This window comes from Convolutriloba macropyga, chromosome 4, assembly GCF_964194025.1.
Source record: "Convolutriloba macropyga chromosome 4, txConMacr16.3, whole genome shotgun sequence".
Taxonomy (NCBI): Eukaryota; Metazoa; Xenacoelomorpha; order Acoela; family Convolutidae; genus Convolutriloba; species Convolutriloba macropyga.
In genome coordinates, this window is record NC_134471.1 from 26,749,622 (window position 1) to 26,771,923 (window position 22,302).

At 34.3% G+C, this 22,302-nt stretch overlaps 1 protein-coding gene across 9 annotated transcripts in view; it reads right to left on the reverse strand.

Annotated features, from left to right (window-relative positions):
* Positions 1-2,843: 2,843 nt before the first annotated feature.
* The window catches only part of LOC142337561 (A-type potassium channel modulatory protein DPP6-like), a 148,549-nt gene continuing 129,090 nt past the window's right edge, over positions 2,844-22,302 (reverse strand). For all 9 annotated transcript variants that reach the window (XM_075386881.1, XM_075386880.1, XM_075386886.1 and 6 more), the window contains 9 exons: positions 17,530-17,697; positions 16,666-16,742; positions 15,835-16,044; positions 12,676-12,911; positions 12,082-12,256; positions 11,314-11,485; positions 10,736-10,939; positions 4,188-4,343; positions 2,844-3,410 (listed from right to left, as the gene is read on the reverse strand). In XM_075386881.1, the coding sequence (XP_075242996.1) occupies positions 3,276-3,410; positions 4,188-4,343; positions 10,736-10,939; positions 11,314-11,485; positions 12,082-12,256; positions 12,676-12,911; positions 15,835-16,044; positions 16,666-16,742; positions 17,530-17,697 (1,533 nt within the window). In that variant the 3' untranslated portion in view covers positions 2,844-3,275. The remainder of the gene's footprint in view (positions 3,411-4,187; positions 4,344-10,735; positions 10,940-11,313; positions 11,486-12,081; positions 12,257-12,675; positions 12,912-15,834; positions 16,045-16,665; positions 16,743-17,529; positions 17,698-22,302) is intronic.

Genomic DNA, 22,302 nt, shown 5'->3' on the forward strand with positions numbered 1-22,302 from the left:
ACTACCAGCTGGTAGTTTCTAAGACCGCGTGTTGGTGTGGACTTTACAGGGGAGAGGTTACCTTTCTTGTGAAGGTTATTTGTCTACCATTTTTTTCTTACCTTACTTCAGTTGCGGTTGTTTTACTTGCTACTGCTTCCTTTTGGTATAGAAGATACACTATGGTACGAAAAATCTACTAGGTGCAGCACAATTTGTGCTCCTTAAGCGTTAATTTTGCTCAAAGCGTTTGATTTGCGCTGAGGCCTAAAATTTTAAACATGCTATTATCGTTATCTCCGTTTACACAGAAAAGATGGATGAGCTGTTTTTTTGCTTCAATTGTTTGCCATGGAAATGTTTTAATTTCACAGACAAAAAAGAAAATGCTTAAAATCAATATCTGGTACACAACAGCATGCAAACAAAGGATACCGAAAAAGTAGCAGGTCGAAGACATCTCTAACAAGGAATTTTTGCGAATTCTTCGAAGAAATCTAGTTTACTTGGGCATTTTCAAAAATTTCTGGGGAAAATCGTATTTTCAAGACCTTCATTTTAACAAGATGATGCTCCTGTGCATAAATCAAAAATTATCATCAATTTCTTCAAAGAAGAGACACGGGAGGTAATGGAGTGGGCATCGGAGAGTCTTGATCTGGTTTCGATTGAAAATTTATAGACAGTTTTGAAACAACAATTTTCGAGCATTGGCGTGTTCGATTAGCGCCAGATGAGTATACTTGAATAGCACTTCAGTTTTTTTGCTTTTTGCCGTGATATTATTGAATTTGATTTTTTTTACTTATAGTGGCCCTCAGTTGTTCACTGGACTCTTTTGCCGATCACCTTTAGTTATTTTTTTCCTCTTTACATTTCATCAGTTTTATTTTTCGGCTTACGTGATCGAAAAGTGTTCAGAAGAACATACAGCGAATTTTATTGAAAATTTGTGTTTGATTTTTTGCCAGCAACTTAAAAAGAATTTTAATAATGTTATCGAAATCGTTTTTTAGAAAAATGCCCCAATTCTTCGATCATGCACAGCATTTTGTGATTGTTGAGATATTTCATCATGGCATTTCCCAGATCTTATTCTCCAAATAAACCGGTCTTTTTGGATGCTGGTAATGCATTTTCTTGTTATCCTCAATGCGTTTAGCTGCTGAAAAAAAATATTCATTTGATTTTTTTTGTCCAGATAGGAAGCCAGATGTCTTCTATTGAATATATTTATGTGTTAATCGTACGAAATAAATATCGATAGTTATGAACGAGAATGATTTATTATATAATGCTAATAATAAAATTCTTTGCGCAAAGTTATTTTGAAGCCCATCTTTGGGCTAGATCTTCAAGCAAACTTTTTTTTATCGCAGCTTTACTACATATAATTTAATAGATATTAATACATTTAGTACATATTAATCAATTTTGAAGACGAATAATTGTAATAAAACGAGTTCTTTTGTTAAGATTTTTAATCATGTGACTGTATAACTAGAACACTTAATGTATAATAAAGCAGAAGAGAAAAGTAAAGAATGGATAAGGTTTTCAAAGGTTTTTTGACACTCATCACATCTTCTCTGAGTTGCTCTCAATTTTTGTAGACGTGTTTGGTTTTGTCCTCCTTTGTCTGAATTTTTTACATATAGGCCGAGAGTGAAGCATTAACCCCTCTGTATTAAATTACTCCGCGTGTCGTTCGAGAGCAATCTGTCCGACGTTTGTCGGTTTATGTTTTCTGATAGTTGTCTGAGGTCTGAAATTGAATTCAAAAATAAAAGTTTTCAAAACTCTATTTTGCAACTATTGAGTGTTCTCTCGTTTGTCAGCTGACTTCTTTTTGTTCATCATTGTGTTGCATCTTTTTGATGAAAATTGCCTGTTTCAAGTTACTAGTTTCAACTCAAGGCTCTGAGTCTCAGAATCAACAGGTGGCTGCCTCGATTATAGACACCGAAATGCTGTCTGAGTTACTACCAGCTGGTAGTTTCTAAGACCGCGTGTTGGTGTGGACTTTACAGGGGAGAGGTTACCTTTCTTGTGAAGGTTATTTGTCTACCATTTTTTTCTTACCTTACTTCAATTGCGGCTGTTTTACTTGCTACTGCTTCCTTTTGGTATAGAAGATACACTATGGTACGAAAAAGCTACTAGGTGCAGCAATTTGTGCTCTTAAGCGTTAATTTTGCTCAAAGCGTTTGATTGGTTTGAACTATTTATTGTTCTCTCATTTGTCAACTGACTTCTTTATGTTCATCACTATGTTGTATCTTTTTGATGAAAATTAGCTGTTTCAAGTTACTAGTCATTGCTTATTGAAAGAGGCGTCAATTTGACTTTTGTTAAATTATTAAATTGAAGTTTCCTATTATCGAGTTAAAATTATGGAAGATAAAATATAATAGCGATTTCTTTAATTGATTGTAGGTAAACTTTGTAGGTTTATGAAGCCACCGTTTTGAGTTTCCTCAGCTAAGCACAACTTATTTAAAAAGAATGGCGGAATAATTTGAATATGCTGCGCTAGTTTGCGTCAATATGAGCAGAGTCCGTCATGACTTGCCGCCTGTGATGTCAACCGGGTTTTGTTCTTCGCTCAGCACTCATATGGCATTATTTCGGTGTATTTCGTTCATCGATCCTCCATTTTGTAATCAACTTTTTTGAAATCAAAGTTTTCGAATGAACTAATATCTCTGTAGAAACTTTTTAGTGAGTAGTGCGATGTTCACCAATGCAACGTGAATGTTGTTGAGTGCTCACTTTGTAATAATGGGAAAACTTATTGTATTGCAGCGGAGTTGGAAGTTTTGAATTTCTTAGTATCTGCCACCGATCTAGTACTTAACTTGAAATTTTGAAAGTACAGCACATTTATTTAAATTAGACAATAGTAAGCATTGTTAGAAATACGAAAACTAGCTATGTATTTTCTCTATATACAATTGAAATTTAAATTGATAAAAGTTTAGTTTAGCATTTAAAAAATGTTTTATTGCACTATTTTCTCACTTCGTGTGTGTGTGTGTCATTATCAAACATGGGGTATCTCATGGTCCTGATTTGGCCCCCCACTCGTTATGGATTAGCTCAAGTGTTGGGGGGCCTTCCTTTGGTTTACAATGGATGGTTCTTTTTGTAATCGTTAATTGTTGCCGTCATCTAACTGAGGTGATTGATTTCCATTAGTCAAAGCGGTTGTTTCCAACACTTTGTTGGGCAGAATTTGTGATTTGGTGTGTATGTATGAGTAATGGCTTGACTGTGGTATGGGTGGGTGGAGGAGGTTATTCCTCTTCGGATTCTGAGCTAGAACTTGAAGACTGTCGCATGAGACACTGAGTGAGGTAAGTTGTGAGTTCTTGGATCACGTGACTGTTTTGAAGCACATCTGCTGTGTTCGGTTCTAGTTGTGTGTAGATCTGAAAGTAAATTTTGTGAATATTTAAATTTAAGATCTTTTGATATATTTATTACGGTATTTTTATGGTACCAAAAAGCTACGTACAGCACAATGTGTGTGTGCTGTTCAAGCGTTTTACTGTTTGCCACGAAATGTCCGATTTCCACGGATTAAAAAATCAGCTTAAAATCATTATCTGGTACACAACAGCATGCATACAAGCGATACCTAAAAGCATCAGGTCGAAGGCGTCTCCAGTGAAGGAATTTTGCGAGCTCTTCGAAGAAATGGAACAAGGTTTGACACAAACAAACATAATCGAACGAAAAAAAACACAAAAAAGTAAGATCAAATAGTTTTTGGTTTAACAGGTATTAATCTCAGACGTCACCAGAAACTTGTTTAGAAACCGTCTACTAGATATTTAAAAGGCTAAAGGCGTAATGACACGTTAATAGAGAACTGATTTGAACTCAAAATTTTGAGTTATTTGATGTTTGTGGCCCTAATTAAAAGTTCTCCGGGTGTACGTGACTGTTTGGTACCATAGTGAATATAGTTCCCATCATGATATATTTCCCCTCATTATATATTTACAGTAATGATATTTGCCCTCATTATATATTTACAGTAATTCATGGTTACTATTTATATGCCCACAAAGCTGGAAGGGAGCTATAATAGAAAAGATCTTGCGGTTCTACTTGGAAGTTTGTGTGAGTTTGTATATGTGTACGTGTTTGTATGCGCATCTGTCTGTGACAGTGTGATTATTTTGTGTATTGCTATGTCTTACTTGTGAGTGGAATGGTATGTTTGTGTGTGTGAGTTGGTTGATGAGTTGGGCACTGTGTTGGAACAGTACTGGAGTGTGATCAGTCAGTCCAGCCACCACCAGAGGAGACGATACTCCGCGCAGTGCCTCGCTACGCTCAACGAACACCAGGTCGTCCTGAAGGCACAAATCACAAAAGTTAAAATCGTGGAATCCGCTTCTTCATGATTTTTTTCTTTGCTACTCTACACTCTCAGCTGGCTTTGGATTATATTCTCAGATTTTTCGTCACCAGAATTGTTGACCGAACAAAATTGTTGTTTGCAGAATTGTTAGTCGAGAAATTTTGGGACATATGTGTGATACTAACTAAAAGATTAGGACAACACTTAATATAATTGAATCCGATTCGTTTTACCAAATTAATTCAACATTTTGTTACTCTTCAATTAAACTGGGGTCTCGTTTCCTTTCAATTTATCTCCTGAAAGATTTGAAAAATATTTTTATGGGATTCTTTCATCAAAAAGCAAAATATGTCTTCAGTAACTAAATTAGTTGGAAAGCCACTTGTCTGTTATAGAAAAATTTTTGCACTTAGAAGAAAACAGAGAAAGCACTGAAAACTGGAAATTTGAATACCGAAATTTATGTTTTTCTCGAACTTCGAGAAAAATTAGCCGTTATCTTGAAATTATGCATCTTTTGAATATAGAAATTGAATTGATGCCATTAACGATCCTGAATGGTTTGGATTTTTTTGCTTCACTACAGTAGACAGAATTTTTTAGTGAATGACATTTCTAAAAAAAATTACTTGAAATCTAAGGTATATAAACAAATCTTTTGAAAAATCTGTAAACTTAATTAATTTCTCCCGAGAAAAATTTTTGAAACTATGTCGGGTGCTCTGATCTCGTTTTTTAATAGCCGCACAGCGATAGCTGGGGCTATTATTGGCCTTCTCTTGGTTTTTTTACAATTCAAAGAATTTGAATTGTATTGGGGCGCTGTCTTTTTTCATGATATTTTTATGGTTTTTGAAGTCAAATTGGAGTAGTGATTTTGGTCACGCCGAAACAGGAAATGGAGTGAAAAAGCGAGTGGTTTTGCGGCGTGAATTTTTTTCGCTCTAATTTTAAAGTAGAGTGAGAAAACAGTGTTTGAACAAAAATTCGCATTCTCGCTAGTGGTTTTTTGTTCACATGCGGCAATTTGACTTTGATTTTCACTGTTTTTTCTGAGTTTTTGGGTCGGATTTTTTTCTAAATGGTTTTCCAAATCTATTCATAGTCCGTTCTAGGTCTAGTTTTCCGTTTAGTCAATGAAAATTCTTTGAATTGTACGTCAGGACTTGTCCTGCTATGTTTTTTTTATTTCGTCGTCATGATTTTTGGTACGACCATATGACGTCACAGCCACTTTTTTTTCATTCGTTCATGCAATTTCAACAGAATTGCATGTGTGACGTCATTTTTCACTCTTAGTGGAGCGAGTTTTTTGTTCATTCGCTTGATTAAATTTTTGGTCACACTTGACCTACCTCACTCTCAAAAATGACTTCCTTACTTTGAAATTGACTTTTATTTACTTTAATTCAAAGAGATAAGGTCAAATGGGTGTGTGTTGCTCTATATGAAGGTTATTTTAGATCAGCTAATAGAGGCAGCAATAACTTAGACAGATTTTTAATCGAAATATAACATGTCAGCCTTCAATGAAAAGACGAATTTTTTGGTGTGTCTTTTTTACTGTTTTTTTAGACTGCCGTTCTACGAATCTATTGCGGCTATTTTCTGGCAATCTGCCAGCTATGTTCTTATTTTTTTGCATAGCTGAACTTTTCGAAAACCTTTGAACTTATTTTTAAGCAATAAATAGCAACATTTTAGCAGTTAACTACAAAAAATGTAATGAGTTTTAGCGGAAATTTTATTTTATGTTATTGCTTTATTTCAATTATATAAGCGGCTCGAACTCTAGATGCTCGGCACTTTGCTCTATGGCTCCTGCATTTGGAAACCCTATTTTCGAAATTGAGCTCGAAATGTAGGTGTGAAACAATTTTCGCTGGGCGATTAAGTTTTCATGTGCTGATTTTTGCCGTTTTATTTTAGTTTAGAGTTTTTATGTTGTCTAAAAAGTTATTGTAGACTAAAGCCATAATGTTCAGTTTGTTCTGAAAGAGTTTTAACGCTTTGGGTTACTGAAAGGTGTTTTCAGATAGTTTGGAGTGTTTTTAAGCGGCTAATTTTTGAGCAAATTTGTTGCCTATTGTATGGTTTTGTTGTCTTGCTTTATGAAGTAAAGCCTTGGTGCAAAATGTTTCGATAGACTTTGATTAGAAAAAATTGAGAAATTAATTGAAATTTCTCAATACCGTTCTCTCATTTTTTTTCAAATTTAAGTATTTGTGAGTCTCTTCGGTGAACAATTTCGATGAGCGGAGAAAAGGGAGAGTGGTTATCGATCATAACATTTTTGAAAGAGAACGAAAAATGCAGGTGTGAGAAAAAATTCAAGGGAATAATTTTATACGTGGGGTTTTTTCAGCTGTTTTAATTTATTTTTATAGTTTTTATGTTGCCTAAAATGTTATTGTATAATATGTTTATAATATGGAGGTTATTTTGATTGCAGCTATTTTGTGCTTTACCTTTTAATTATGTTTTTCGTTTGTCACGATTTTCACGTTTGACTCGTGACTGACCTCACTGTTTAAACGAATGAATTTTAAATTTGATCGCACATTGATCTACGCAATTTAGTGAATACGGTCAATTTCAAAAGAGCAAAATCAAAAGAAACTGCATAAACCGATAAAGCCCGGTGGTAGTCACAATGCATTAGGTTATCAAATTCCATTAAAGAGGTTGCTAGCTGACATTGGTATAAAGCTTAATAGCTTTCGGTTTAGAAGCTGAATTAATTGAGTTCTAGAATATAACTGAAACTGCACACCGTATTAGAACATTTTTTGAAACTTAGGAAAAACATATGTCGATTTATATCTCTCCTTCTGTTTAAATCCCGATGTGCAGCAGAGGCGTCTATTTTCCCCGATTTGCAGGCTGTGTTCATGGCTTGTCTAATAATATATAAGCATTTTTTTTCCGACCCCTCTTGAGTAGAATATCGAATTAAAAAGATTTTATTTTCGTATTTGACAGGGAAATATCGAGGTTTAATTTTTTGAAAATTAGAGTGAATTCCGTTGTTTTTATTCACATTTTCCGGAATTTTTGCCTAAACTGTTGTCAATTTTGCTACTTGTTAAAATTTTTAAGAATTTTGTTGTTGATTTTTAAAGACAAAAAAGTAGTGTTGATTATTTCGATTTAACTTTTCTGTCAAAAATTCGGGCTAACAATTCAGACGTTTTCATCAAAAACAGCAAGAAACAAGCTTCTTTAGTCCACTTTTTTAAAATTTGCCGGAAGTACACCCCCAAACAACACTATTACAATCTTTCTCGACTCAAAAGGGGGCTATTTCTACTTCAACTTTTGTTGAGAGTGCTCTGTAATTAAAACTTTGCCGGTTTTTGCTAACTTTACTCGTTGATTATCAAAAACGCAGATTTGATTTTTGAGTTTTTAAATGAAAAAATATCTATATCTATAATATTTGAAAAATTAAGTGTTCCTAATAGACGATAAGCATTAGCAGGGCTAGTTTATGACCAATCTTGGACTGTTACAATCCAAAAAGAGTTTGAATTGTAATCAGTCGGTCCTTTTAAAAGTTGATCTTGTTTACATTAATTAAAGAACAGAACATATCAAATCAAAGCTCAGGAGTGATCGGTCCAATTGGCTTCCTCGGCATCTCCAAGCTAATGCAATTAGTGTTTTACCTGAAAGCTTATGGTCGTTTTGACTTTTAAAAAATAATTAAGTTTTAAATATATAATGGCTTAATGAACTTTACCTTTTTTTCTTAATTGTTTCAACTTTTAGCTTAGTGTCAGTAAAAAAAAGAATGCTTCTTCTTTCTACTGACTTATAATTTAATCCCTATTGCAATTTTAGGCCTTCAGTTATTGTTTTCCGGCTTTGATTATATTAGATTTAAGATTTTTTTATTTTTAGATATTTGCCAGTTTTTGCACGTTTTCTAGTTTTGTCACAATATCCTATTATTGACAGTTCTCATATCACATTATTGGCGTTCAAAATAAAGCACAATTGAACATATTAAAATCCTGAAAGATATAGATTATCGTTTTAACGGCTTCGACACTTCTTTCTTGATGAATTTAATTGATTTTTTTTAATGTTGTCTAACTGTCTTTGCCTTTTCCTGGAAGAGTAGACGAGCCGATATTCTGATTTTAGTAGATAGCTGATGGCTTACATGACTTCGAAAACAATTGTTTTTTTCGAAATACAAAAAAATTTAACTGCGCAATTTTGTTCTTTTTATTGTCTTTTTGTTACCTAGTCTCGTTAATTATTGGTCAAATATGACATTATTAGTGTAAAGGGATTGTGTCAAAGGGATTGGTGTCACAAAAAAGAATTCATTATGACCTTACTGGCTTCGACACCGGTTTTAATTAAGTAATTTAATTTGATTTTTGTCATATTTGACGTTCTTTTTGTAGACGCAAGAAATATTCTGGATAACTGCAGGTTTCAAGGGCTTCCTTTGGACGAATAAAGGAACCTATTTAATTGTTTCATTTTGTAGTTAATGGCTTTCATGACTTTGGAAGTAATTTTGTTTTGAAAAAAATCAAAAGTATTACTTACTTTTGCTATTTCTTTTTTGTGTACTTGTTACCTAGTCTCATTAATGAAGGGCCATATACCACATTATCGGTGTTTGAAGAAGGCGCAATTGAAGTATATTCAGGGCTTTGCGGCTTTGACAGCGTTTTAATTGAATTTTTGTTGGTTGTCTTTTTGTTGTTCTTTTTTAGCTGCATAAAAAATTGAATAAGGACAGGTCTTATTGCCTTTCTATAGCAGCATTGGTAATCGTAAACCTTTGGGATATTTTACATGATTCCTCATGGTTTTCATTACTTTGAAGTTAATTGTTTTTTAAAAAAATAAGCGATTTTAGCTTTACCGTTTTTGTTCTTTGTCTAATTGTTACCAAACCTTTTTATGGACTGGTCCCATTTCTGACGATGTATAAGTTATTTTGTTTAGTTTCTGTTTTATCTGACGGTATGTTGACTTTGTAATTAAGTTTTGTTTTTTAAAACGGACATAAAATTTTTGATGTAATTAATGCTGTTGTTTGATTTTGCTGTTCGTCTTAACTCGCTTTCTTAGTATTGGCATCTCTCATCAATCTAGTGCATCATTTTTTACTCCAGTGAGTTATTTGCTTTGGAGGAAATCTTTTCGTTCATAAACTATTATTTTGAAAAATGCTTGGTTTTTTTGGGTTTTTTTGGGATTCCCAAAAATAATTTTTGGGTCTTTCTCTCTGTTCCTAATTTGGTAGAGAATTATGCCAAAATTGTGGATGAGCGGGGTCGGAACCTTATGTGCGATTGCACATTACCGAGCCTCCTTGTTATCGTCTAGATTACACTAAAAAATGTTATTTTTGAGAGAACAAAATGAAAATGAAGAGTGGTGAAAAGTGAGTGAAGGTAGCGAAAATAAATTTTTCTTCATACCGCTGTGTTTTCAGAGGGCGAGGAATGAAGGTGTTGAAAAAATGTCTGTAAACGTTTTTTTTTTCAAGATTCAACTCCACTGTTTTTATTTTTGTTTCCGGTGTTTTCCGTTGGTGATTGTTCATTTCCATTTTGCTCGCAGGTAAGGCTTCAAAAAGAAAAGGCTTCAGTAATATTTTTTCATATTGAACTTATCCCAGTTCGAAGAACTGCGACATCAGGACTTGTCCCACACGAATTAGCTGCGACGAATTAGCTGCAGAAAAGCAGGACAAAATGGCTGCTGCTAATAACAAGGCCAAAAAATTCGAGAAAAATTGAAATTTTTTAACTAGTTTTTATAGAATGCATTGGCTGCTCAACTAAGCTCTTTATCCGTTTCTATCTATATTCTACGGCACAAATGTTGCCGTAGAATATAGATAGAAACAGATAAAGAGCTTAGTTGAGCAGCCAATGCATTCTATAAAAACTAGTTAAAAAATTTCAATTTTTCTCGAATTTTTTGGGCTTGTTATTAGCAGCAGCCATTTTGTCCTGCTTTTTTGCTGAGTTGAGCCCTTTTTGGCTTTTAAGACGACTTAAGTTAACCACAGATGACCTTAATATTCGTATTTAAGGTCATTTGTAGTATGAGGTGAGGTATTTCTGATCGGGTTGCTATTTTGAGTTTTGCTGCGTCGAAACATGTACAACAAAATATGAGACGAACGGAGCAATATGAAAAACCAAAGCAAACGGAATGTGACTGCGATCATCGTACAGCTTCAAAGCCTTGGGATCAACTTTTTTAAATCATCGACTAACTTTCAGCTTTTTTCATGATATCTATATTCGAATCTATTTCGCACTATATTGAAATTCCTGAGGACTGCATGTGACAACTTTCACGCTATAATGATTAAAGTGAAGTCATCATAATAGAACATACCGAGAATGACCTTCGGCCTTGTGACGTTAGACCTGTGACTGAGAATGGCAGCTTGGACTGAGCTGAGAAGGCGTCCCAGTTTGACAAGTTGGTCACTGGTCTCACCATGGCCATACACTGCACCAGATCACCACTACCCCCACCCCCACTACCTCCCCCGTTACCCATCTTGGCAACCTCCATCCCTACGTATGCGCCGTACTCCTGAAATGAAGTGGACTGTTCCATTTTCAGTGTTTCGGTTACTTGTGCTGGCGTTTGTATGCAACGTTTCCTCACTCTATTAATGTGTTTTAGTAACTTCAGACTAACTTCGACTATGATTTGCCTTAATGTACTTTGTCCATGAAGTTAGCTTCAATAATGAGGCAATTATTTCAATTGATGAAAGTCACTAGTTATTCTGAAATAAGTGTGTGGTCGAAAATGCTCCAGAAAATGTTATATAGCTCCGCATTTTCATTTCGCGGCAATATTCTTTTCAACTTCGCATTGGATCTTGAGTTAACTGTTGTGCTGATCGATATGCAATTAAGACCTGCAAAGGCAGTTCCCTAACTAAGTATTAATTAACTTGCCAAAGCTAGTAGTGAGATTCGGTATGGATTGACGATCTCCTCTGCAACCAAATGTTCTAGAACTTTCTTGATGCCTTTGGCCTCTATCTCCCCTGGTCGGCCACCCGTGCCCAGACTCTGTTGCTCGCTTCTGGTTGAACTCATAAAATCCACACCGTAGCCTTGCGACCCCCTAAATATTTCTGCTTTTCTCAACAGCTTACCAAGGGAGGGGTGTATGAGCAACTAAAGGGCTAAACAAATTTTAACCTATATTTAAGAGCAGCAACTTCTTGATCACTGTGATCAACGCGATTGATGTCAAGATTGTTGGCAAGGCGATTTTTCTTTGACCTTTAACCTCCGGTTTTCAAACCTATTTTTATCGCAAACCTATTCTTATCGCAAAAAAGTTTTATCGCAAACCTATTTTTATCGCAAAAAAGTTTTATCGCAAACCTATTTTTATCGCAAAAAAGTTTTATCGCAAACCTATTTTTATCGCAAAAAAGTTTTATCGCAAACCTATTTTTATCGCAAAAAAGTTTTATCGCAAACCTATTTTTATCGCAAAAAAGTTTTATCGCAAAAAAGTTTGAGGAAAGATCTGTATTTGCAGGTGATTGGTACAAGCCCGAACTCATTGCTTTAATCTGCGTGAAAATTCCTTACTGATGATAGATTTTTTTACTGGCTAAAATGCATTGCACCATTGATTCCATTGCAATACCTCAGCCTGTCGCAAATTGTTCCTTGTCTACTTTAACCCTGTAGTCGTTGATAACTTGCCTGGTATCTACTTTGGCCACGAATATCTTGTGTGTGCTTGCAATGTAGTCGAGGTAGGAGAACTCCCACTTGGAGACAACACTCTGTTTCTGTGGGTGGGTGTCCAAATACAAGACTAGAGGGTACTGGTGGTTCACATCAACAATGCCTGGCTTTATCAACATCACAGGAATATCTGTTGCAAACATACATAAAAAATTGATATAAGGTGGCAGTTCGGGTAATATTTGCGCCTTTTATAGAAATCCTTGTCCATATTAAAATTCGCGACGGACCACCATTACCAGTGTCAATCGTACAAAAGTTGTCGTCAGTTTGCGACTTTGGTACTATGAATCAGCCTTTATGGCAAGGGTTTTGTGGGAACCCTTAATCTGGTGGGTTTGAAAATGCTTCTTAGTGGTAGCACGACAGTTATGCACAGGTTGATTATATCCTGTCGATATCAATTTGGGTTAACAACGGATTGAACCGAAATTGGAAGTTTCGATTTAAGGGGGGGGGGGGTTTAAAATTTTAGTTCTGAAGCTAAAAGTTTCATTTTGAACACAATTGACTAAATAAGTAAAATAATATACCGAAAAATTTGCTCACCCTCTACGTGAATGAATTGCTTGTCTGCTAGTTTGAGTTTGTTCAGCTGTCTCAAAAGTTGTTCATCAGCTGTGATTTTGATCATCTTTCGTTTCTCTTTTCTATTTCCAGAGGTCATTGGAGCGTCTTTTTGTGTTTCAGTATCTTCTAAATTGTCACCAACGCTGTCTGATTGTCGAGACGATGGGGGTTCTAATGAGATGAGGATGGTCTTTGGAACGTCTGGTCCAAGACACCTAACCAGAAAACAGCACTTGTATTTTGTTCTTAGCTGAGAGTTCGAAACCCCAGCTTTTGATTCGGATGCTTCAAGATTAATGTTTGGCACTCATTAAACCTTATTAAAGTTGATCAATAGCCTGAAATATTTTTCAAGGTCTGTATTTAAAGAAATCGTATACGATTATTGAAAGACCTCATAGATCCGATATTCTGACAAACCAGAGATACCTTCGTTAAATTCTCCAAGAAAAACAAGGAGGCTGGGTAATGTGCGTACGCACATAATGTTCCGACCCCGCTCATCCACATTCTTGGCTTAATTGGCTACCAAATGATGAGATAGAAAACTTTCAAAAAGATACATATCGTTCAATTAACCACTAATGGAATAAAATAATACCACGTTAGAGGGCTAATGAAACTTGTTGTTAATAAGACTACTAGAAAAGACAATAGTAGAAATCATATAGCAAATATAAATTACGACCATTACTCGATGTCTATTTTAAAAAATCATAAATTCAAATTGGCATCAGATAAAGCCTAAACCATATATATTAACATATAATTCATTAGATAAGATATGGGACCTGTTCGCAATCGACTGGGTAACAGGTTGTCAAAAAAGAGCAAAAAAGTGCGAAATTCAAAGGTACGTTTCTATTTTCGAAAACAATTAATTTCAAAGTGATTATTATCATTAGATATTAACTGAAATCATTATAATGGTCATTTACATCTCCATAGGAAGCAAATGAGACCTGTCATTATCCAGTGTACGTCATGCGACTACCAAAAAAAGGACAAATGCCGGCAAAATTAAAAAAAAATTCAAATCAAGTTTGCACGAAAATGGCAGTGAAGCCGTTAAAACCATAAGTTAGTCACTAAGAGCAGTTAAAATGATCAATTGCGCACAAATTCAAAGCCAATGGGACCTATCATTAATGTTTTAATTTAAAAAGAAACAAAAATCCGTTTAAATGTACAGACATATAAAATCTCAAACATATGAAATCTCGTAGTAACAGTAGAAACAAATCCGGGAAACAAACGGTTGAAATTGATCACAGTTTAAAAATTAAATTATAGACCGCTGGAAACGGGTTGTGACTTGTTTATACAGAGACTAAGCAACAAATCGACTGAAAAAAAACTAAAAATTGCGAAGCTCAAAAATCAAAATATGTTTTTTTAAACAAATTTTTTCAAAAGTCATAAGACATTGGATTTTAACAAAGAGATGAATTAAGTTGCAACGCCTCAGGAAGCCAATTGGGCATGTTATTAATGAGACTAAGCCACGAGACTACAAAATGACAAGAAAAATAGGCCGAAGCCAAAACTTCAAACAATTTTACGACACCAGTGTTCAAGGCACTATATTGATAAAATGCTGTCAGCATGAACTGAAAATAGTCACTTGCTTCTCATGTGAACATTATCGGGTCTTCCTTATAAAAGGACTACGGAGGAATGAACAGTATAGTAATCTCGAAATTTGAACTGTATCGAATCTCGATTTTTTATAGTCGAAGCCATCAGTCAAAACGTAACTAACAGAGAATAAATATGTCAATCAACGAAAGTATTTGACTTCTTATTTGTGACATTGGGTTACATGGTGACAAACTTGTATCAAAACCAAGAAACCATTAGTTATAAAACCGATATAAAACCGTTAAAGACATTAAATTCGAACTCAAAGGAAATTGGTTTCTGCCTGTTTTTACTGAGACTACGCCATAAGTTGAGAAATAATATAAAATAGTGCAAATTCAAAAATTCGCCGACATTTGCTCAAATTAATTACATAAGAGACATTAGATAACAACTGAAAGCATTGTCTAGGTTCATTTATACCTCTTAAAAAGCCAATGGGATCAATTATTGGGGAGACTAAGTCATTGGACTACAAAAATTATTGCAAATGAAAGCAAAACATAAGAAGTTCATAAACCTTTACGAAAACAGTTAGTCTTTCATAATTTTTTACGAAAACAATTTTTCATAGCTATAAAAACCATGAGCTTGACTCTGAAACCATAATATATGTTTGTGGGGCCTCATTTTTGTAAATAATATCTATCATTAATTGAGCCCTGATTTTTAATTTTTGTCAGTAATTAATTATTTTGAAAAAAAGGCCGCGCCCCATTAAAATCTAAAAATTTTTTCACTGTAAGGATTCACGGTGAGATTAAGGTCAGCCCTGGTATTGTTGCGCGTCTAAGAAAACACTCAGTTGTTCAAATGGTTGCAAAATTGCTCAATTTTTAAACAAAATATTTCAGTATATCAAAAATAAATAATGCATTTTGTATGATTATCGAGTTTAAATTTTGAAAAACTGGCAAAATTAGAATTCCAGATGACTCTTAAAGCCAGTGGGAGTACAACTAGCTCTCTTTTTGAGCTTACCAAGAATATGACCGCAGTTTTAAGGTGTCTTCTTCCGGCAAATTTAAAGAAAGTGGGCTAAAAAACCATATTTGTTCTCATTTTTGACGAAAAAAGTCTGAATTTTGAGAAATTTAGCATAAATTCTAGCCCTCCTCTGTCTTTAAAGATAAAATCAATCACTGTACCGTTAACAATTTTAACATTTTTTAGCAAAATTGTCAAAAATTTGGACAAAAATACGGAAAATTTAAACAAAACTTTAAACCTCGATAACTACCTGTGAAAAGCGAAAATCAAAAAAATCTTTTAAATTTTATATTCTACATATTCTACGTTGAACGGGCTTTTTAAAGATAACACTCACAACTCTCTACGATTATTATAACGATCGACCGAAATTGACTGAACAAAAAAAAACCCATATGAGTATATATTTCCTCCCCCCACTAAAGTGGGTCGGAACAATAATTAAAAAATTACGAATTTGAAAGGAGTCAGAGGTATTCTTGTGGCCGGATTTAAATCAAGATGTACCTCAATTCAACCCATTTGAGGTCGGGCGATACTGAAGGGACACTGTAGAAGTTGCATTCAGCTGAAGTAGTTACGTCACATGTAACGCAAGTCTTCAAGTGGCTTTTGCTGCTTCCTCCGCCATTATTGCTTGCTTCTTGCACTTGCGCTTGGCTCACGGAAAACAGGTGTCGGGTAGTTGGTTTGTTCTCCAACGGAGCCAGAATGTACCTAGAACGGGAGCTACGTTGATCGCACGAGTTCGGGAATTGAATGGCACGAGTTCGGGAGTTGAATTGACTCCGCGAGTACAAAATTGTTCAAACGCGAGCTGATATATGTTAGATATATGAAAGATGTTTGGGTGAGCTGCTACATTTCATGCGGTCATAATGGTTTCCGTGCAAAGATCTAACGACGGACTGGCCGAAGCAATTTTAAAATGTAATAACAAAGGTGTGCAGCATGTCAATTGTAGATTGTCGTTATCTACCAGGAGAATATCTAACAGTTTTAGACAATTTTCTTAGTTTATGCCTTTTTTGTGGAAGTTTTATTAGACTATTAAGAATATTTGAAAGCAAAGCCTGTTTTTTAAGTCGGTGGTTGTGATTTCCCGGTGATTTGGGAATGATCAAAAATGAACACGGATTTTGTGAGTCTGGGCAGTCCTTTTTCTTGTAGATTTTTCTTTATGTTGCATAATTTGGAGTAAACAAGCTGCCGTTTTGTTCTGACGTTTCAATGATTGGAAAAAACATAGTGACTGGAATAACATCTAACAGAACATTTAAGTGCGAGAAAAAGTATGGACGGCATTATAGTCGGTGCTGTATTTTTAGACAAACTTACACGTGGGTGTCTGTGACGGCCACTATCTCGTGAACATCGAAGGATCCCGTCGTGAGAAACTGTCCAACTCCTGCAGACTGAAACACGGAAGCTAATTTGAATTTGTACGCCCTTCAGGAACTGGACGTATTTTTATTATATCTACAAGTTTTTGATCAGGTTTCTATCAAATTTTTTTTTCTTATTGTCCGTTATGCAGCAACTTTTTTCTCTGTCGATTGTATTTTCTATGTTCGGCTGTTTTTGCAGAGATTTAGTAGTTATGCTAAAACCTAAGATCACCCCAGATCACACCTTTATTCCCAAATAATGACACTTTGTCCTTTCCATATGTTGAAATTCTTATGGAAAGGATCATATATATGTTACACAAAACTTATTGTGTAACATATATGATAGATAAATAAATTCCTTTTCTTTTTCAGTTTGCTGCACTCATTGTCTTCCTGTGAGATTCAGAACACATGACTTAACTAAGTTGATATGAAATAATTTTTTCCTTCCCAAATTTATATAGCGTTTAAAGCTTTTGCGTGGAAAAGCTTTATTTATAGTAACCCAATCGAAATAAATTTTGTTCGAACGCATTTCATTGTCTTGTTACTGCGAAAAGATTTGAACAGCTTTTTAGCTTCTCGGAGAATCAGTATTCGATAATTTTAATTATGATAGTTTATTTCTTTGGCAAGATCTATGGACAATCAAATTTTTCTAAGATTGTTCTGGCGGTCTTAAGGAAGGTATGTAAGGTAAAGCTCATTCTTTTTTATCTTAATGTATCCATGATTTTGATCACTCTGACTAATGAAATCATGCATTTTTAACCGAAAAACAAAGATAATGTTTCCGGACCTGCTTGCTAACCTCTCTATATGTCCGTATAAGATGAAGGAAAGTTCCACTTGACGAGTGCCGAGGTGTTACGTCATAGATTGCATCACCATTGACTCCAGAAACGCTCTGTTCAGTCTCTGACCTTAGTTTAGAGCAGTATCTTCTGCTGATCGGTGTCTCAATATCGCCCTCGCTCAGCTAAAATTACTATAATCATTCATTTCAGTTAACCTATCATCAACTGAGAATGAGCTATTTGTTTGGTATTCAACACTCGATATCTGGGTTGTAAGCATTCGCACAATGTACTAGTTCCCTGCCCTCTCATATTCCCAATTTTGCTCACAGATCACAGGCGCTTTTTTACAGCAATACGAAGATTAATTCAGCGTTTTGATCTTGTAATTTATTTGGTCCCTTGAAATTTGTTTTCGTCCAAAAATTTGAAAAGTGCGACTAAAATTTCAAAGCACAGGACACTGTATTTTCAACCGACACTGTTTTTGTTTGCTTTCTGTGTAAATTTACTGATCCAACTAGTTATGCGGCACTTGAAAAAATCAGCGATTCTAACTCGTTTTACGAATGTTGCCTTCGATTTTTGTTCCGACCTCTCTTGAGGGGGGAGGAACTATATACTCAAATGGTTTTTTTGTTCAGACAATTTTGGACGATCGATATATTCATCGTAGAGAGTTGGGACTGGTATCATTAGAAAGCTTGTCCAGCGTAGAATATGGAATTAAAAAGATTTTTTTAAATTTCGTTTTTTACAGGGAGTTATTAAGGTTTGAACTTTTGAGACAATAGAGTGAATTCCGTTGATTTTAATCACTTTCCGGAATTGTTGACTAAAATTTCGCAAATTTCGCAAATTTGTTAATTTTTTAAAAAAAAGTTTTGTTGATTTTAGTTTTAAAGACAAAAAAATTTTGTCGGCTATTTTCATTTAATTTTTTTGTCAAAAATTCTGGCTAAATATTTCAAAGTTCAGACTTTTTTTTTATCAAAAACAGCACGAAATAATTTTCTTTAGTCCACTTTGATTAAATTTGCAGGTAGTACACACCCAAAGACTACTAGCACAATCTTTGTAGACTCAAAAGGGGGCTATTCTTACTTCAACTTCCGTTGCGAGTGCTCCGTAATTAAAGCTTTGCCGTTTTTTGCTAATTTTACTCGTTGATTATCAAAAACGCAGCATTTATTTTTGATTTTTTGACTAACAAAATGTATGTATCTATAACATTCGAAAAATTAAGTGTTCTTAATGGACAAACAGCATTAGCAGAGCTATTTTTGGACCAATTTTGGACTGGTAGAATCCAAAAATAGTTCCGATTGTAACCAGTCGGTCTTTTTTATAAAAAAAATTCAATCTTTTTTATATAATAATTAAATAACAGAACATTTCAAACCAAAGCTCACTAGTGATAGGTCCGATTCGCTTCCTAATTAGTTTCAAATTATTACATTTAGTTTTTTACGTGAAAGCTTATGGTCGTTTTGACTTTTAAAATTATTTGATTTATAATTAAATAATGGCATATTGAACTTTGCCTCCATTTTTCTTTTAATTTGGTCATCCTGTAGCTTAGTGTCAGCGATGAAAGAATGTTTTTTCTTACTACTGAGTTCAAATGTAATCTTTATTGCGGTTTTACAACTTAAGTTACGGTTTTCTGGCTTTGATATTACTAGATTTCACATTTTTTTAAAAACTTTTTAGGTATCTGCCCATTTTTCACGTTTTCTAGTTTTGTCTCATTATGAGGATATCGACGGTTCATATATCACATTGCAAGCATTCAAAATAAGGCAAAATAGATAATATAAAAATCCTTAAGGACATAGACTCTGATTTTAACGGCTGCGACATTACTTTCTCAAAAAATTTAATTAAATTTTTTAATTTTGTCTTCAGCTGTCGTTTTTGATTTGTCTTTTTAGTCGTATGAATTTTCCTGTTCAATTACCCGGCTTCATTGGCCTTTCATTAAAGATTAGGTGGGTCGATATTCTGATTTTAGTAGATAGTTGATGGCTTTCATGAAAACAAAAATAATATTTTCTAACTTCGCAATTTTGTTCCTTTTCTTGTCTGTTTGTTACCTATTCTCGTTAATTACGGGCCAAATATGACAATAGTGTTGTCAAGAGAAGGTGCCAAAGGGATTGGTGTCACAAAATCTTATGTATTTAAAGAATTCGTTTTGACTTTACTGGCTTCGACACTGGTTTTTCAAAAAAAAAGTAAATTTTTTTTTGATTTTTGAAATATTTTACGTTCTTTTTGTTGACGTAAGAGATATTCTGGATAATTGCAGGTCTCAAGGGATTCCTTTGGAAGAATAATTGGACCTCTTTAATTATTTTATGTAATTAATGGCTTTCATGTCTTTGAAAAAAAAAATTTCGAAACAAGTTTTACTTAATTTTGCCTTTTTTGTCTGCTTTCATTAATGAGAGATCACATAATACATTATTGATGTTTGAAGGAGGTGCAATCAAACATATTTTGAGGGCCAAATTATGGCTTTACGGCTTGGAAAGCATTTTCTGGCAAAATTTAACTGATATTTTGTTTGTTTTCTATTTGTTCTTTTTGTAACCGCATAAAAATTGAATACGGACAGTTCCGAATTCCCATCTTTAGAAACACTAGTAATGATAAACCTGTGCAATATTTTAGTTGATTTCGAATGGTTTTCTTAACTTTGAATTTAAATTTCAGAAAATAAGCGAATTTTTTAAATTTACTGTTTTTGTTCTTTATTGTCTAATTTTTGCCAAGTCTTATAGGGACTGTTCCCATATCTTTTCTGGAGAATGACAAGTTGTTTTGTTTAGTTTCAGTTTTATCTGACGCTATTTTGACTTTGTTAATAAGTTTTGTTTTTTAAAACAGACAAATTTTTTGATGTAATTTAATGTTTGTCGTTGTTGTTTGATTTTGCTGTTTTTCTTGTCTCGCTTTCTTAATATTGGCATATCTCATCAATCTATTGCATAATTTTTATTCCACTGAGTTATTTGCATTGGGGACTACCTTTTTGTTCATACACTAATTTTTCGAAGAATACTTGAATATTTGGGGTTTTCTTTCTGTTCCTCATTTGGTAGACAATTGTGCCAAAATTGTGGAGGAGCGGGGTCGGAATCTTATGTGCAATTGCACATTACCGAGTCGCCTTGTCAAATTTAAAACCAAATGTTTTTCACTTGGGTCTGGTTATGGAAAACACTTTTCATATTGCCTGTTCACTAGGCGGTAACTAGATAACGTTAATTATGATATTAAGCAACGCCTATTAACTGTGAGCAGAGAAATATGTTAACTTTGATTCACACTGTTAGTCTACATTACACTGTATCTCCGAGAAATGGTTGAAAAATTGTAGAAAAACTGTTGTATATTTTTGGGAGAGACTCATTATTTTCTATTTAGCACAATTCAGCAATGTGAAAGACGGGGATTAACTTCTATGTTCGGAAGATTTAAAATACAGCGAGCGATCACTTATGACTGGAAATAAGCGTGAATAATATGGGGGTGGTTTTATTGAAGAGTCGTAAAATTTTAGTGATTTAATATCGTCATTGTCTTTCATCTCAAGTGTGTGAGATGAGCATTTAATTGAACCAACATATTTTTCTAGGAAAGGTGTTCCTAGGATATTAAATTTTGCGTTAGATACATGGAAAGTGAGTATAAAAGAAGTATTTTTAAGTGTTCTATTCTCTGATACATCTGCATATTGAGTAAGTTTTACTGTACCGTTCGATTGTAACCGAGAATTATTTGCTGCTGAGAGGACAAATGTTGATGCTTTCAGCTGTAGTTTGTGATATTTTTAGAATCCTTCATTTTGAAGATATTGAAACTTCATATTGAAGGGGAAACGGATTTGACTTCAGTTGCCAGTTTATAGAAATTCAAAAACGATTGAAGCAACCTAAAAATAGCGTGAGACCTATGAACATTTTGAATCTGTTGTATTAAGAATAACGAATAGCAGTACCTAACAAATGAGAAAAAAATTGAAATTAAAATAAAACTGAAAACAAAATGTAATTGATTATCAGGTTAAATGTTTTGTATACAGTGATCTTACTAATCAGCTCCGTTAGACAGAAAAACAAAAAAGTGCCTGTGAGAGTATGCAGAAAGTTGAACTCTTCGTGATTTTCGCCTTTCTTCTTATGCGTTAATGGTTTCTGGTTTTGAAGTCCTTAAACAGAAAAAAGAACAGGAAAAACACAATGAAAAAAAATCTGATTTAACAGGTTTCCAAGTAGATTTTGATATGATTCGTCGGATGTTGGTATATTTGCGCCACAATATGCTGATTGGAGTATTGCCAGTCCGTGCCCTTTCCTTTCCTTCAAGATTTCTCTAATTTGTAATTGAAAATTTAATGAGAAAAACAGTAAGTAAACATAATTAATTTTGTTAACCATCTTTCTAGTAGATTTGTCCGAATGCTGTTTTTGTTTTACAAGTGCTGTATCAGAGTTTGTTGAGAAAAGACAGGCTTAGTTGAGTGGATTTGAGAAATTTAGCTTTCTAAGCGGCCTTATAAAGTGAGTCTCTACTTTAGCGACAGCCTCGTGTTTCAGTGCTAGTAGACGCGCCGCATTCAGCGTATTTAGTGCCATTGTGGTCTACCGGCCCTTCAATGAAGGTGTCTATGGCTCCAAAAACTGTTGCGTCAACTGTCGTCGCCGCGTTGGCCAGCTTGCTGATTTTTGCAATAATCGATAGAAGTTCACTTATTACTGCGAATTTGACCGCAAGACGCT